This window comes from Globicephala melas, chromosome 16 (assembly GCF_963455315.2).
Source record: "Globicephala melas chromosome 16, mGloMel1.2, whole genome shotgun sequence".
Classification (NCBI taxonomy): Eukaryota; Metazoa; Chordata; class Mammalia; order Artiodactyla; family Delphinidae; genus Globicephala; species Globicephala melas.
Genome location: NC_083329.1, coordinates 80,572,377 through 80,590,699, shown reverse-complemented (window position 1 = coordinate 80,590,699; position 18,323 = coordinate 80,572,377). Strand labels below are relative to the sequence as shown.

At 43.4% G+C, this 18,323-nt stretch overlaps 1 protein-coding gene across 2 annotated transcripts in view; it reads left to right on the top strand.

Moving 5' to 3' along the window:
• DISC1 (DISC1 scaffold protein) overlaps positions 1-18,094 on the top strand; it is a 348,149-nt gene extending 330,055 nt beyond the window's left edge. For both annotated transcript variants that reach the window (XM_030839535.2, XM_060286270.2), the window contains exons 12-14: positions 4,200-4,318; positions 14,010-14,173; positions 15,761-18,094. In XM_030839535.2, the coding sequence (XP_030695395.2) occupies positions 4,200-4,318; positions 14,010-14,148 (258 nt within the window). In that variant the 3' untranslated portion in view covers positions 14,149-14,173; positions 15,761-18,094. The remainder of the gene's footprint in view (positions 1-4,199; positions 4,319-14,009; positions 14,174-15,760) is intronic.
• Positions 18,095-18,323: the final 229 nt, after the last annotated feature.

The following is an 18,323-nucleotide window of genomic DNA, read 5'->3' as shown; positions in this document are numbered from 1 at the left end:
CCAGGACCTATTTTAACTGTCCCTTTTATCGTTGGACATTTATGTTATTTCCTCTTTCTTGTACTCAATGCAATTACTTTTGCATTACTAAAATAATAAATTATTATTTAACATATATGATAGACATTTTTCTATATTTATTTAAAATGATTAATAAAAATTATTTAAATTTAAATATATAAATTTTCTTTTTGATAGATTCCAGAAAGGGGAATATTGGATCATAGAGTATAAACAGTTAAAGTTTTGCTACATGGTCTTAAATTACTTTCCTGAATTCATACAATCACTATCAATTTGTACATAATTTTAAAAGGAAAATAGGTGGGGATTATGTGTTTGGAGGAAGATGTAAAGACATATTTTAAATGGATTTAATTCAGCTTAGATTTCTATTTGTTTTAGACTTAAGATCAGGATTGAATCATTTGATTCCATCGAAGAGTGTTTTACATTCCTCGGTTCCACGTTCTGTTTCTATGCTTTTTTGTCTCTTTTAAGTGTATTCTCAGTCATATATATTTTCCCACGAACACTGTATTTTTTTCCTTCGTGTATGACTTGTGGTTTCACTGCTGTCAATCATTTTTCTCCAGATGTTCTCTTTCTTCATGTCTCATTTAGTTCATGCGTGACTGTGGCGTTACTCATTGCCCATTGTCTTAACTTCCATGTAATTTGTCTACTCCATAATTCTGCATCTTTGAATGATAATGTTACTACTTTTAGGATCAGTAAAATATATATGTATATGTGATTTTTATGTATTTGCTGTTTTCTCATCATCACTGCTATGGTCAGTTCTGAACAAACCTTCAAGTACGCTTCACATGCCTTCTTGTGTAATTGTGTCCATTTGTCTGCAAAATCTTATGTTGTTGTCACTAGAATTCTTTTGTACATACATTTTTTTGTAGCTTATTAGACTTCTTGAATATTTACGGTAGTTATGGGTAGTTCCAATCAGCGCTGTTTTCTTCTGATGTAGTTGACCATTTGGGATATAAACTTTAGGGCATTCTGGAGTTGGTATAGTGAATGTTAAATCACATATCTGGGTTAAATGGTTATTCTTGGACTCCAATTATAATATTATATAACTCACGGCCTCTAAGGACTTTCTAAATATCACCACACCTGGGGATTTTGTTGCTTTTGCTGGGCATTAATTGTAGTTTTTGTAGTAACTCTGCAGTTTAATCTGAATATCTATCTTAATTGTTTTTCCTATGCAAAATTCTTTTTAGTATGCCTTCTAAGACTTTCACCATTAGATGGGAAAATATTACTTTTGCATTTGGTTACTTTTCAATTCTGAGCTCACTTTTTGCTGCATGTTTATTTATTATATTTTTATTGAGATATAACTGACATATAACACTGTGTAAGTTAAGGTGTACATCGTGTTGATTTGATACGTTTATATATTGCAATTGACGACCACTGTAGCTTTAGCTAACACCTCTGTCACGACACATACTTATCATTTCTTTTTTGTGGTGAGAACATTAGGTTTGACATAAATACGCTACCATGTGGAAAATAGATAGCTAGTAGGAACCTGCTGTGTAGCACAGGGAGCTCAGCTTGGTGCTCTGTGATGACCTAGTTGGGTGGGATGGCGGGGGGGAAGGAGGTCCAAGAGGGAGGGGATGTGTGTATGCGTATGGCTGATTCACTTCACTGTGTGGCAGAAACTAACACAACACTGTAAAGCAATTATACTCCAATAAAAAAAAATCCAGTCTCTTAGCATTTTTTTTTTTTTTTTTTTTTTTTTTTTTTTGCGGTACGCGGGGCTCTCACTGTTGTGGCCTCTCCCGTTGTGGAGCACAGGCTCCGGACGCGCAGGCTCAGCGGCCATGGCTCACGGGCCCAGCCGCTCCACGGCATGTGGGATCTTCCCGGACCGGGGCACGAACCCGTGTCCCCTGCATCGGCAGGCGGACTCTCAACCACTGCGCCACCAGGGAAGCCCTCTTAGCATTTTTTAAGTATGTAATTCAGTATTGTTGACTATAATCACTCAGCTGTGCATTAGATCTCCAGAATTTATTCATCTTCTAACTGCAAGTTCATACTCTTAACATCCTTTCTCCAACTCCCCTACCCCCAGGCCCTGGCGACCACTGCTCTACTCTCTGTTTCTACAAGTTCAGTTTTTTTAGGTTCCACATATAAGTGACATCATACAGTATTTGTCTTTCTCTGTCTGGCTTATCTCGCCAAGCACAGTGCTGCTTTTTTCCTTTACCTTTATTCTAAGATTCTCTCTTTTCTTTCCTTATTCTCTTGACATTGTTTATTCTTTTCTTTTAAAAATCCATGGCCCTCTAGATGCCCGGCATTACCCTGAGGCCCTGCCCACAGGGAGTTTACAATCACTTGTGAGAAACTGACGCATGTCAGAATCTGTGCTACAGGTGGAAGCACTGTTTGGGGCCTTGGAGGAAGCGCTGGGGTTCAGACACAGTTGGAGGAGGGGGCACAGGCAGGAAGACTCATGTGACGGAAGGCAGTGGGGTCCGTTCCAGGTGGCACAGGTTTGGTGGTACATAAGAGAACAGAGGGCACGGAATGAAGTGTGGGCCTAGCACCAGGTTGTAGGAGGGCAGGGTTCCGACTCTGCTCTGCGGTGGCTTTTCTAAATTGAAATATAGTTACTTTACAATGTTGTGTTAGTTTCAGGTGTGCAGCAAAGTGATTCAGATATATATAGATATAGATATAGATATACACACACACATATATATATTCTTTTTCAGATTATTTTCCATTATAGGTTATTATAAGACATTGAATATAGTTCCCTGTGCTATACAGTAGGTCCTTGTTGTGTATCTATTTTATACATAGTAGTGTGTATATGTTAATCGCACACTCCTAATTTATCTCCCCTTCCCTTTCCCCTTTGGTAACCATGTTTGTTTTCTATGTCTGTGAGTCTGTTTCTGTTTCATAGATAAGTTCGTGTCATATTTTAGATTCCACATATAAGTGATATCTTGTGATATTTATCTTTGTCTGACTTACTTCACTTCGTGTGATCATCTCTAGGTCCATCCATGTAGCTGCAAACGGCATTATTTCATTCTTTTTTATGGCTGAGTAAGGTTCTATTGTATATATGTACCACATCTTCTTTATCCATTCCTCTGTGGATGGACACTTAGGTTGCTTCCATGTCTTGGCTATTGTGAATGGTGCTGCTGTGAACATAGGGGTGTGTGTTTCTTTTCGAATTAAGAGTTTTCTCCAGATATGTACCCAGGAGTGGAATTGCTGGATCATACAGTAACTCTATTTTTAGTTTTTAAAGGAACCTCTATACTGTTCTCCATGTGGTGGTTTTGTACAGGAAAGTGACATAAAGAAGGCTCTCTGCTGGTTCATGTGTAGAATACAAGTACGAAGGGGAAACACTTGAGAAGGAGGGAGCTCCCAGACTTGGCTACTCATTCACGGAACAAATGAATGCCATGTGCCTACCATGTGTCTGACACTGTGCCAGGAGCTCTGGACCCAGCAGCTAGCAAGACATCATTGCCTGGGCTCTTACGGGGCTTGACATTCATTCTTCCTGCTTTTATGGGGCTTACGCTCTGGTGAGGGAGAGGGAAAATCAATACCTATGCTGGCAGTGGCAGCAGCTGTACATATAACACACGCCTCGTGGCATTTAAAGTCTCCTCAATATTCTAGCTTTCAGGGACTGTGACAGCATGCGAACAACGTTCAGTGTCCTATTAGATTCCTGTACCCCTAGAGGAGCATCTCTTTGTTCTCACAGGTCAGCTCAGTTGCTCTCGTGACTTGCCCAGTCCCTCTTTGGTTAGCATTCCTATTTTAGTGTGAGTTTGCCCATGGATGCGGCTTGAAGACCCAGGCTTCCCCTTTGATAAATCCACTTTAGGGGTTGATGTACTGGAAATAGGTCTTTGAAATGACCGGATGAGGGAGGTCAGCTGTGGAGCTATGTAGACACAGCTTATCATTCGGTAAAAACCTGAAATTGTCATTCTCAAGAACGACCTCCAGGGGAGACAGAGGTTCCAGCATGATTCTAATGGGGTGCAGGAGCTGGTGCAGCTCTGTAGGGGAGTCTTCCCTTTGTGGACCATTGGATAAATCACAGATGTGTTCACAGCCCTGAAGAACTCAGTAGTTTATGAGTGATCTTTTTCTTTTTCTCTGGCCAGGAATCTTACGTCCTTTCGGCAGAACTTGGAGAAAAATGTGAAGCCATTGGCAAGAAATTATTATACTTAGAAGATCAACTTCACACTGCGATCCACAGTCACGATGAAGATCTCATTCATATCCTTTTTTTTCCCTGCAGGTTAAGCACCTGTTAGGTTATTTTGTAAAAGAAAGTCTTAAAAAATTATACCGTTTCCCCATGCCTCAGCAGATGCAAACAAATAGATACTCCTGGTATTTCGAGTTCAACACACCTCAGATCCCTGAGATTATTCAGTATGCGATGTTTCTCTCTAGTTTTTGGTAAGTCAGCATTTTTGATTATTAAACCTGACGGCTAAAAAGTAGCAGTGCAGTTCAGACAAGCACACGACGAGGCCAAAGAAAAATGGAGTTTCAGGGGCTGTGAAGCTGGGTTTGTGGGGCTCAGATGGTTATGGGTCTGCCTGCCTCAGTGTTCCAGGGGCCTTCTGAATACCGAGAAACCCAAATCCATCTTTGGTTTTCTTTTCCATACAATTCTGCCGTATAACGGGCAGGAGAGTGTCACAAGTAACAGGACTTTGGATCAGTCCTTTGTACAAGATTCAGTGCATTTCCTGTCACATCTGCAAATAACCTTTATCAAAACTGGTTGCCAGTGACCGAGATGCACAAGAATCTCCTGGCTTAGGTGTGCAAGCCGGTGGAGCACTGAATCACATGTAGATATGTGCGTGCGTTCCGTGTGTCCCTGCCTAGTTCTTTCGAGGGTAGATGGGTGGGCGCAAGACGCATGAAGGCATATACAGCCCCATTCTGTACCTTTTCGGTTACTTAATCGTAAGCTGACACTCCTCTAGATGAAAGTACTTCTCTATTCATTCATCATTTCTGTTCAGTAGTGTGACTTTTATTAGATGTATTTGTGAGAAGTGTAGCTATTTTGGACTTTGCTTCTCGTCGCTGTCTTACTCTTCAGAATCCTCGTTCTTACCATGCTTTATCGGGAGTCTGTGTGTGTGTGTGTGGATGTATGTGTATGTTTAAGGAGCTTTGGATGGTCAAGGATTAATCTTAATCACAAGTATTCAGATCCGCGGTTTAATGACAGATTCAATGTTGCGTTTCCTTCCTCCTTACAAACTTCAATCTTTTGCCTTGCTTGTTAAACTTAGCAGGAGATTTTTTCAACTTAATCCGTGATTATTTTCACATGGCTCAAGGTGGATTTTTAAAAGCAGACATTCTGTTTTTGGTAACTCCCTGCCCCTTACAAACTGGTGTTTAAGCTCTTATGAAAAAGTTGGCCAAAGAAACAGTAGAAGCATTTCTGTTCTGCAATTTTGTTTATTCCACGTTCATGGATCACGCAGAATTGAGCAGTCGTAAGGTGGCACAGCCTCCAGCAGATGGGCAAGTAACCGGCTGTGAGTACCTGGGAGCAAAGCCCTGCAGACGGCCAGTGCACACAGAGCGGTTCCTGGCTGCAGTCTAGCAGGTGGGCTTGTTCCTCAGTGGGAAATCCCTCCAGCTTGTGGTGGGCTCAGGTAGCAGTTCTGAGAGCTGCAATCAGGGTCTGTGTTAGTCTCTTGTTTAGAAATTTTCCAGAAGGTTAGTTTGATTCTAGGGAATGGGGTTTTCTCCTGAACAGGGTTGGGTGGTAGGCAAGAGGCTGAGAAGAGACAGAGCTGTGTATAAATAAGATACTTTTAGCACAGGGTGATCAGCTCGGTGCTTTGTGACCACCTAGAGGGGCGGGATAGGGAGGGAGGGAGACGCAAGAGGGAAGAGATATGGGGATATATGTATATGTATAAATGATTCACTTTGTTATAAACCAGAAACTAACACACCATTGTAAAGCAATTATACTCCAATAAAGATGTTTTAAAAAAAATGCTTTTGGTTTTCCCACAGCCAGTCCAAGCCAGATTCAGGAGCGGTGGGAATCACAGAGAGTGGATAAAGCCTCTTGCAGCATCTGTAAAGTCAGATAATAACATGTACCTCTAGGTTTTCATTTGGGCTAAATGAGGTTATATGCAGAAAATATGTTTAACATAGTTCTTACACATGGTAAAGTGTTTGGTTTTAGGTAGAAAACCATTCTCAGTGTCTGTCACAAGCTCAGACATCCCGTTTGTAGATGAGGTTTCAAGGTAAGTTGATTCAATCATTTTGTAATAAATCCTTGAAAGAATTAATTGGTAACTACACAGTGACTTATGTGGTCATTTAATTCTAATAAAACTGCCATAGACAGGGATTATTCTTCCTCCTTGATAGTTGAGAAAACTGAGGCTTGGAGATTGCGTGGCTGGTCCAAGGTCGTTTCTGATGAGGGGCCAGAAGCATCCGGCCACAAGCCCCATGGTCCTTCACGGCCAGTCAGGAGGCAGCTATGCCTGTAAGGAGCTGGACAGGCCTGTTCTGTGGAACATACAGTTACTATAAAAATATTAAGCTATAACAAAAGTTGTTTAGTGAAGTTACGTTTATTGAGAATTTTGCTGATCCTTGCTGAGATAAGTGAGGATCTAGAGGGGGCATGTCAAACCAGGGTTGGGAAGCACTGCTTTAGGTACTGAAATCATTCCCCCAGCAAAAATAACCTCTACACCACAATACGGATTTCGACGCAGACTTTCCTCTGAAACCGTGGCTTCGTTCTGCGTCACGGATTGACAGTAAATACACAGAAGGTATCTTTGAGTTCTAACAAAGCAGCACTTAGTTTCAAGTGGACTCGGCGCCCTAAGTTAGAAAGACATATATACAAGGCTCTGCGGAGGCTTCTTACACAAACCAAAGCCCTCGTTTCCAATGAGAACTTATCTAGAGATTCCAAGAGGCCGCTGAAATCCTCTGGCCGCACTCCGACTGGTTTGTGTTTCCATTCTTGATCAAAGAGACAAAGCTGAGTGCAGTTGAAAGAAACAGCTTGCCGTCAGCAACAGGAAAGAATTTCCCAGCAAGTGTAATATTTTTGTCTGATTCCATTAAGGGCTCCGCCAGGGCCTCCTGTTCAAAAGCTGCGGAGTGAACGTGATTCCTGTGCGTCCCCATCAGTGTCTGTGTCCAGAAGCTTCAAGCCTTGGACACTCCAGATGTTCATTCCCCGAGTGGAAGGCACGGAGCTTTGCAGAAACCGTTTCGTGTGATAAGGCCCTGGTAGTGTGGCATCAGCAGAGGGTGGACCAGTCGCCAGCAGTGGGGTTGAGTTTCCCAACAGATCCTCTGGGTATCCTGACTTAACATCAAGGCCACGGGCAACTGGCTGGGAGTCTCTCGCCTTTATGAAGAAGACACTGGATTGACAGATCGGAGGAGGGGGAGAAGACAGGCCGTGTCTCTTCATCATCCTGACAGGCTCACTGAATTACAAGTAGTCAAATAACACCCCCAGCCCGTCAGCCACCTGGGGGCGAGCATGTGAGAAGCGTCTGCACCATTAATTGGAAGAGCTGGCGTCGCAGAGGTGACTCACGCCTGGTGTCTGAGGCGAGGATGGGAGGTGTGACTTCACTGCCACTCAAGCCGGGATTTTCAGGGGCATTAGTCTGACTCTCTAGTATAATTTCAGTCATTTGGGATCCTAATTAGCAGTTGGGTGTTGAAAAACATTTTGAGTGTATGGAATGGTTCCTCCCTGTTTATAATGCTTGAACTGAAAACCATCTAGGTTAAGTGGATTTTTTTAGCAGGGAGTTTTTCCTTTCTCTTTCAGCTTCTACTACATACTTTCAAAAGGAAAGAAGGACGCCTAGGATCTGGACTCTGGGCATCTTTCGGAGTCCCCAGGGCAGCGCTGCTCGCCTCTGAGTCGTAGATAAGACAGGGACAGACTTATTCTGTTTGTGTTTCTATTTGCATTCACATCCGGGAAGCTCTCCTGGAATTCCGTTCTTTCTGTTTATTTGGAACACGTGGTGCCTAATCGATTAGTTTTGGTGGCGCTTGATGGCGTGCAAATACTCTGAATGCATCCAGGCACTTGCACAAACCCCACATCCCCTTAGGAGCCCTTGCCTGGTTCAGCTTTCAGATGTGCAGCTGCAGCAGACAAAGGGAAGGGGAGTTTGAGGGGCTTGCTCTGCCTCCTTGGAAATGCTGTCTGCTTCTAGCGCTAAAGAGCTGCGAGAGGGATTGTGACCATCGTGGAGCTCCACAGTTTCACAGATGAGAAAACTGAGACCCTCAGAGGCTGCTGTTTGAACACTGCGTACCCTGGGCTGATATGCAAATGGCGGGCGGTGCTCTTCCCGTTGGCTCCCACCAAAGGGAGTGGGATGGCAAGAGCAGGACTTGGAGCCTCACAGGGGGGAGAGGAGGGAGCCCAGGAGAGGGTGCGGGCACCGGGCTGGCACTGCTGGCTTAGCCCTAGGTGGGCACCACAGGGAGGGCCCCTGTCCAAGCATCACATCCACTGAAGCAGGTCGCATGTAGGCGGGGCTTTCCTCTTTGCTCTTCAACAACTGTGTCCCTCACCTTTGGCTTTGGGAAGGAAAGAAAATTCCCAGGACTGAGGAATCACTGCTGATATGAAGAAATAATTTAGCAAATGAGTAGCTGTTGCAAAGGACATACTGTTGTTTCTTTTGGAAGCAAACTAGTTCAAACACGGTCTGCACAATTTTACTATCAAGAGTATGATCTTATTTGCAAAGCAGAAATAGAGACACAGACGTAGAGAACAAACGTATGGCTACCAAGGTGGCAAAGGGACGAGGGGTGGGATGAACTGGGAGATTGGGATTGACATATATACACCATAGACACTATGTATCAGATAGATAACTAGTAAGAACCTACTGTATAGCACAGGGAACTCAAGGCTCTGTGGTGACCTAAATGGGAAGGAAACCCAAGAAAGTGGGGATATATGTATGGCTGATGCACTTTGCTGTACAGCAGAAACTAACACAACATTGTAAAGCAACTATACTCCAATAAAACTTAATTTTTAAAAAAAGAGATAAAAAAAGAAGTAATGTTCTTGCCTAATTCAGGTGTAGTCTATCCCAAGGTGGTCTTGGGTTCAAAGGTGTTTTTAAAGATGTTGGCATGTTAATCCTTGTGCCACTGTTGTAATTAATGTGCAATTTTCTTAGGTGCCACAGATGTTTGGTGGCATATCTGTTACAGAGGAATGGTACACATACTTAGCTAGAGAGGTTTCTAGGGCGCAGGCGTTCGAAGAATCATTTAACTCTTTTGAGACCTATTCTCGCACTTAGATGGAGTGAGCACCTCTTATACACATAACTTCCAGTACTGGAGTTTAATTTATTTCCTCAGCACTTGGACAAAAAACAATGAGCTTATTGGAGGAGCAATCAGAAAATCCAACTCTAGTAGTCTTAAGATTTTGGTTAGGGGCTTCCCTGGTGGTGCAGTGGTTGAGAGTCCGCCTGCCGATGCGGGGGACGCGGGTTCGTGCCCCGGTCCGGGAAGATCCCACATGCTGCGGAGCGGCTGGGCCCGTGAGCCATGGCCGCTGAGCCTGAGCGTCCGGAGCCTGTGCTCCGCAACGGGAGAGGCCACAACAGTGAGAGGCCCACGTACCACAAAAAAAAAAAAAAAAAAAAAAAAGATTTTGGTTAGATGTATCCAGTGGGTTAGTTAATCTTTCTATAAATCAGTGAGAAAATGTTGCAAAAATGTTTGTAAAGATATCTTTTTCAGTATAACCTCCAAGTGCACATCTGCAGCCTGGACCTCTCTCTGAACCTCAGACGCACGTCTGTTTCCTCCTCAGCATCTCCACTTGGCTGACAAATAGGCTTTTCCAACTTCACGTGTCCAAACTCCAGTTCCTCCCCACTCCCACCCCCCAGAACCCTGACTCATTCCCAGTCTTCTCCTTCTTGATCAATTGCAAGTCTATTTTTCCAGTTCGTTGCTTAGATAAAAAAATCTGGGAGTCATTCTTGCTGCCTTTTCCTTCCTTTACATCTCACCTCCAGTCTGTCACATATGCCATTGGCGCCATCTTTAAAACATCCAGAATCTGACCATCTCTCACCACCTCCACTGCCACCACCTGGTTATGGCCCGAATTATTGCAAAATCCTCCTCTTATCTGCAGGCTTCTGCCCTCGCATCCGTTAACCTACTAACGATTAAAGCAGCCAGGGAGATCACGTCTCTCCCCGGCTCCAAACCCTGCCATGACTCCATCTCACGATCTATCCGCATGCCCTTGTGTGTTTATTTTCTTCTCACTCAGTGGCACATAAGCCCCATGATGGCAGTGGCTTTGTTCACTCCCCTACTTCCCATGTCTAGAACATTTCTTAGCACACAGTAGGAGCTGTGAAATGTTTATTTGATCGAATGAAGGAAAGAGTGAGGATCTCTAGCTACATGATTGTTTTCCCAACTGCTAGATGGGAAAATGTTTCCAGTGTTTTTTCTTTTCTTTTTTTTTTAACTTTTTAAAATTGCTGAATCAGAATAATAGATTAAATTAAGCCTATCCTAATATTTAAGAGTTGTGATAAAAAGATACTTCTCTTAAGATATTTCTAAATTATTTTCACTAAATGCTTATTCTGCTTTTTTATTTTTTAAATTTTAATTTATCTTTTTATGAAGTATAGTTTATTTACAATGTGTTAGTTTCAGGTGTACAGCAAAGTGATTGATATATATAGTCAGATATATATTCGTATATATATATTCAGATATATATTCATAGGTATATATATTCAGATATATATATATATACATTCTTTTTCAGATTCTTTTCCCATGTAGGTTATTACAAGATATTGAGTATAGTTCCCTGTGCTATACAGTAGGTCCTTGCTGATAATCTATTTTATATATAGTAGTGTGTATATGTTACTCCCAAATTCCTAATTTATCTCTCCCCCACCCCCTTCCCCTTTGGTAACCATAAGTTTGTTTTCTATGTCTGTGAGTCTGTTTCTGGTTTGTAAATAAGTTCATCTGTATCATTTTTTTTAGATTCAACATGTAAGTGATATCATATGATATTTGTGTTTCTCTGTCTGACTTACTTCACTTAGTATGATCATCTCTAGGTCCATCCACGTTGCTGCAAATGGCATTACTTCGTTCTTTTTTTGTGGCTGAGTAATATTCCATTGTATATATGTACCACATCTTCTTTATCCATTCCTCTGTGGATGGACACTTAGGTTGCTTTCATGTCTTGGCTATTGTGAAAGGTGCTGCTATGAACATTGGGATGCATGTATCTTTTTGAACAAACACATTGATTGAACTATGAAAGGATGCATGTCCATTGTGAATATTACAGAAGTATGAAAAAAAAGGCTCCATCCCCCTCCCAGTACCAATGTCTAGGAGAAGTCCACCCCTGTGTCCTCTAAGGTGCTTTTCCAGCTAGACATGGCTTATCCCTATTTTCCTTTTTGTTTTTGCAAAATTAGGATCATTCCATACACATTGTTCTACAACTAGCTTTCCCCCCCCTCACTCCACATTTTATCCTGGACTCTCTTTCATATAAGCACATTCAAAATGTTTTGGAACTCACATGTAGTATGGAATCATACAAGCAGGTTGGTTAGAGGGAAGTATTTTGTAAATAAAACATGATTTTAATCATTTTGATGATTATTACCCCATAGGTTCTAAAGGAGGTTCCCAGGATTTCTGAGGTCTGGCCCTACTTAGACAGAACAACCTCTGCTATTTTAGTAAATAAACCTTAAATCTCATCTCACAAAAGGCACTATACTCTCACAAGAAAAAAATATTTCTTTTAACCCTAGCCCTGTGAAGACGGTATGGGAATCTGCATTTTATGAGTGAGACAATGAAAGCATTCTATGGTTTGCCAGGTTCCAGAGCTGGTGGTCACATCCTCAAATCCCTCTGCTTGTCACTCCTCCCTGTGTCCCTGGAGACTGTTGTCTGTTGTCTGAGGGGCTGATGTGTTATATAACTTAGTCTTTTTCTTTTGTGGCTTCTCTCACTCTCTTTTTAAAAACGTTTTCAGTGTGTTCTGCCAGTGCTAGAAATTTTACGAGTTCTTTAAGAAGCAGTTCAGTCTGGTTCAGTTTCTCTCTCTAAAAACCTTGGTCGTCATTCAGCATATTACAGAGCGGGGCCTGTAGTCCCGGGCTGCATATCAAAGGTAATGAAGTCTCGGGAGTTTGTCGAGATTCATAAACTGCTTAAGCGCCACGCTTATTCTTTATAAATGTAGCATAACTTTGTGATTCCTTTGCAGCTTGTTCTGTCTGGGACCACTTACGCTCTCGCTTGTATAAAGTCATGTGTGTTTTCACTAAAGATTAGTAGAGCTGTTCAGAGAAATGCAGGAAAATGAAGTCTTTTAAAAAAGAAAAAAGAAAACACAAGTATTGGGTTCTTGCCCCACCTCTTGCCCGTCTCCTCAGCCCCATCCTCATTCCCCTCCAGTTCGAGTGCAAGGAGTGAAGCATCATGGTAGGTGTATGTAAATTACATGAATGATGAAGTCTGGTGGGGATTCAAGAGGATGAAAAGCTGCCAGAGGCTTGTCGGGGTGGCTCAGCATTTTTGCTTAGGTGAGGTTCATTTGCATAATTCCCAGGATCCTTTGGAGTTCCTTATTTAAACAGGAAAAAAGAAAGCTTTCCATAGTCATAACCTAAAGGTATCTCTTTCTCTTGACATTGTACTTAAGTAAAACCACATTGTAGTAGGTGTGGACAGTCTGCGAGTGGGAAGATTTCTGCAAACTACTTTTCCCGAAGCTTTCTGTTTGCTCCGCATCTGATCTCGTAATAGTTAAGTGGTCTGACCTCTTGTGACGATTTAACAGCATCTAAGTGGTGTGAACATATTTCTGTGTTTCCTCTTAGTTCCTGTTAGATGAAGTTAAATTAGTTGGCTTATTAAGTTAAAAGAATTCAATCCATCACTCATCCTGTATTTATCTTAGGATTGTTCTGGTACAAAAGGGAAGGAACAGAGGGACCTGACTGTGGACAGACAGGAAACTCACTGTTGGTTAAATGTTCCCCAGCTTAAACCCCTAGAAGAGAGCTCATCTTTTAAGAGAATGGCGGGCATATTATTTATTCCATATAATTATTCACTGAGTTCTCTATGATTGTTTTATTTATATGAGAAACAACTTTACAGGTTATGAAACTAAAAACCCAACCATTTAAAGAAAAACCAACCAACCAACCCAGAAAAGGCAAGCTCCCTGCACTCCGTCAAATCTCCAAGGCCCCGAATGGCTATTTTACGAGCACCTGGGGGTATAATAACACGTGACAGCAGATTAGACCCTAACGGGGTTTAGAAGTCACTGTTTCATGTGAAAACTGAGGTTCAAAGTGATTTGCACAAGGTGACAAGGCTGGCGGATGACCCATAGGGACTGTAGCTCATCGCTCGGAGTCTGGTTGTATGGTGGCCCCCAATCCTGGAGCTCTGAGTTCCAGCCTTCTGCCCTTTCCACTGTCAGAGCATTTGGATGTGACAGTTGCCCTCCCCCAGCCTGGGGCTGAGCAGGGATACAGTCACACTGACCATATTCCGTGGAGCGTCCCAGTTTGCCATCTGTCTCCGTCTAAGAGCTGACTCTTCCTTTTCCTTTTGGAAACCTTACTTGAGATAGTGAATGACCTCAGGCCTCATAGAAATTGCAATTGCTCTTAAAAGAAGCGTAGCATTGGTATTAATATTTAATGCCTACACTTTGGAGGAACTTGAAACCGCAGTTAGAGGGGAGTGCCCATCTGCTTCCAGCAGGCATGTGGCTCTCACCAGATCCCCGAGAGGCTGCAGAGGGCCGCCTGTCACCTTCGCCTGTGTTCCTTAACAACGTGTGCACAGTCTCTCAAGAGGGAGCTCCAGATGGTGAAGGAAACTCTGCAGGCCATGATCCTGCAGCTCCAACCAGCAAAGGAGGCGGGAGAGAGGGAGGCTGCAGCTTCCTGTGGGACAGCTGGTGTCCGGGAAGCACCGGCCTGAGGCGTCACAGGATGGGGGAAGGAGGGTGAGTGACTGCGTCATCACCGTGGGTGCTCCGGGGCCTCTCCCACCTCCTCTGCATAACCAATGTGCCCAAAACAATTACGGAGATGGATGTCGCCCAGCAGAAGAGTGGTCCGCTCTCCCGATCCTGAGATCAGGGGGTCTGCAGATTGGAATAGGCAGGGGGAGTGAACTGCCGATTTCCTTATAAATGTTGGTCCGAGGCACCTTTACTGTCATTAACAGGAACATCTTGCACAGGACTTGAAAAATCTTTCCATTTCAGCCCCCATTAGACAGAAGTTGGGGTGATTTCTGCTAGAAAGACGTCTCTTTTCCTGTACCATCTTGCTTCCTGATGCAATTAAAATATCTCCTGATTTAAGAACTTATAAAAAAGAAACCATACATGTCTCTCTTATCATACCCATTACCTTCCTACAGGCACATGATATAAGGGAGCTAATTAACCCCAGAATCTGGAATTAACAGCTTTTCACCTTAATTTCCCCTGTGATTCTCTATAATCTCACAAGAATTAAGATGAAAAATTCCAAACGATATATATTTTTTTAAAGAGACAGACTATCACATGTAGCCCTCTGGTTGTCCTGTCTGGCACTGCCTGTCTCTCCAGGATGTGTCCCTGATGTTTCATCAGGACATTCTGAAATTCACCCACAACGAGAGCAGGAAGGGAGTGAGGGGCATGAATTGGTCAGGGGACGTGTTTAAACGTTTAATCCTCTCCTATTTTCCCTTGAACCTGTTTCACTTAGTGTCAGGCAGGACATGGATGTAGAAACCTTCAATGCAGAAGAGTACTCAGTGAGGCAGTGCAGTACTCAGTTCATCAGGGCTGTACTCAGTGAGGCAGTGCCGTACTCAGTTCATCAGTGCTGTACTCAGTTAATCAGTGCTGTACTCAGTGAATCAGTACTGTACTCAGTGAATCAGTGCTGTACTCAGTGAGGCAGTGCTGTACTCAGTGAGGCAGTGCTGTACTCAGTGAATCAGTGTTGTACTCAGTTAATCAGTGCTGTACTCAGTGAATCAGTGCTGTACTCAGTGAGGCGGTGCTATACTCAGTTCATCAGTGCTGTACTCAGCAACGTGGGGCACTGCAGGCCCTTCCCTGCTGAGGCAGCTGTAAAACAGGCTGAGCTCACCAGGCAGCGCTCCTCAAGGTGCGCTGAGGAAGGCAGCCTTGAGAGATGCTCCACAGTCGTACGGCTCTCCTTTGGCGTGAGTCCATTTGAGAAGTGTGCCATGCCATCACCCGCTTGGAGACCACGGTGCAATGAGCATATCAGCCTGTGATAATGCTTGGAATGAGGAAACCCTCTTGTTTTTGTCTAACCCCGAACTCCCACGTTTAATGGATCATAGGGTTTTTTAAATTTAAATTCTATTAATATTCCATCAGTCTAGTGCTGTGCAGCACTGCATTCTCCAGGAGCGTCGTGATCCAAACGCTGATTTACATCACTTATGTATGCATTAGAGATGAAACTCAAAACTTTTGCAGTGTTGAGTTAATAATGACTTGCCGCAGTTGTGAGTGTAATTGACTAACTGGTCTTTTTGTGCTTCTGTCTCATTGATACAGGAGTGAGATGCTCCTGCCTCCATCAGGATCCATGGACACTAGACAGTCTTTGTCATTTCCTGAAGTCATGCTGCCGTTTCCAGAAGGCAGCTGGTGCTCTGCTCAGCCTTCCGTGCTGTGCTGTGCTTCCGTCAGGAGATGGCCCTGCTTAAGCCAGCAAGTGGCCATAGTCCAGAGAACAAAGCAAAAGCACAACATTGTGAATTTTCTGATTGTATTTCCGGCAATTTTCTGTTGAGCATTTAAAAATGTATACTATACATATTTTAATAATAGGTATAATTAGTTTGTTCCAGGAATGCTTGGTTTTGCAATGCTGGAGCAAATTCCTGAATTATTTATCATGTCTAAAAAATAATTATATACTAGTCACATGGCACATGGAATTCTTGAATCCTTGAATTAATTCCAGTGAAGCAAAACTTGGAAAGAGTCAGGATTGTCTCTAATGAATCCCTACTTGGAGAAGTGTCATTTTAAAAAGCCCCACAAGGCATCTTAACAGTCACTAACCCAAGTGTTTTGTATTTACTCAGACACCATCATGAATAATTCTGTGAGGTTATGATGTATTTGAAAACTCTGGAAGCTAATGACTGTCTGAGTGTGCCCCACATAAGGGTTCTCCGGTGGCCCCAGTGGGCAACATGTCCATCTCCTTGTTGAGATGGCAGATCAAGGCAGGTGAATGATGCTACAGCTCATCTGGGGTCTGTGCTGGTGTCAGAGGCAACCAGGAAGCCTGTACAAGGCCAGGGTGATTCCTCTGGCCACATGACCTTCTCAGGACAAGCCCCTCTTCTGCCACTGTGACCCCAGAAGACCCAGGACTGTGTATCCCAAATCATTATATAGGGCAGTTTCTATCAGGGCAACATAAGAAGAGATCAGGGCTTGAACTTAAAAGCCACAAAGCAATAGCAATAAAAATCCAAGCTTTTATGGAGACAGTGAAGACCACAAGCACAAGTGCAGGTGGAAAATGCTGCCTTTGGGTCTGATTTCACTGTGGCACCATGCGAGAGAATCCACGATAGATTACATGGTCCTCCACGCTGAGACGCTAGCATCCAAATGCCACCCATTTACCTTCCACCAGCCCGAGCATGTTCTCAGTCAGTGACACTCCCGGTTCCTTGCACCTTCCTGAAATTTCAACATCAAAATGATCTTCCTCAAATCAGGTGAGCATGTATATCAGTGGTCCCCAACCTTTCGGGCACCAGGGACGGGCTTTGTGGAAGACAATTTTTCCACAGCCTGGAGGTGGGGGAATGGTTCGGGTGGCGATGTGAGGGCTGGGGCGCGGCAGATGAAGCCTCGCTCACTCACCTGCCGCTCCCCTCCTGCTGTGCGGCCCAGCTCCTAACAGGCCGTGGACCAGTCCCGGTCCACTGCCCAGGGGTTGGGGATCTCTGATGGGTATCATATTGGACACTTAGCTTTCTGTGCAGTAAGGCTGGTTTCCCCACCCCAGGAGCACAGAAGGGCTCACACGTGTGTGCTGGGACTGTCCCAAGACCTTTATAATCATTATCATCTGACTTCTTATTCCGACCTTATGGGGTAGGTGTTTGCACGTGATGCACTCGAGCCTTAGGAGACCAATGAACTTTCCCCGTGGCACAGAGCTGCTGAGCGGGGGGCCAGCAGCAGCCATTAGAGACAGGTAGACCGCTCTTAACTGTGCTCTTCCTAAAGTGCCTTTAATGTATTTCTGGAACTGTGACCCAAGGAGCTTATTTGTTCCCTTAAGAACTCATGGTCACCGTGGGAGTCCTGACTGGAGAATCAGAGAAACTGAGCCTGGGGAAACCCTGGCTTCCCACACCCCCAGGTGAGCCCCGCTGCTCTGTGACCATGAAGTCTAGGCTCAGACAGCCTTCAACAGACCTACCACCCACCACTGTCCTAACCAGCCATTCATTCCCCATCCACCTCAAAAGCCATGCCAGGAACAACCACTTACTGCCTGACAGCAGGCAGATTTTCTTGAAAACCCCCATCTAATCGGTATTTTTCAGAAAACAGTCAAGATAGCAACATTGCACTCATTGTTTAATGCCTTCTTGAGAAATGATTCGATGCTCTTATTTTGAATATCCTCACCTTACTTAATCTTTGAATTTTGTCATGTAATTTATTACTTCATGAAACTTACTTTTCATATGTGAAATTAAAACTGTTATCCAAGCCATGGTGCACCTTTAACATTTTTTTATCTTCTGGAGTGTGGATGACAGAAAAATGTATCAGTTTTCCTCATCTCATCTTTCTGTTACAGGATGATTCATTGTATGGTTACTTACATTGCACCAAATGTTTCTAATAAATCAATGCTTTGAAGTTGTGTATGTGTTTACTTTCAGATATTAACCAGTCAGAAAACGATGGAATTTTCTATTCCAGACCCTTTGAGGAAATTGAAAATAGCATCACCACTAAGTGGGGAACAGGACAGGGTGCCCATTAACACTAGTGGAAATATTTTACTGGAGATACTGGCTAATTCAGTTATGCAAGAAAAATAAATGAGAGTTACAATCTGGAAAGGAGGAGATAC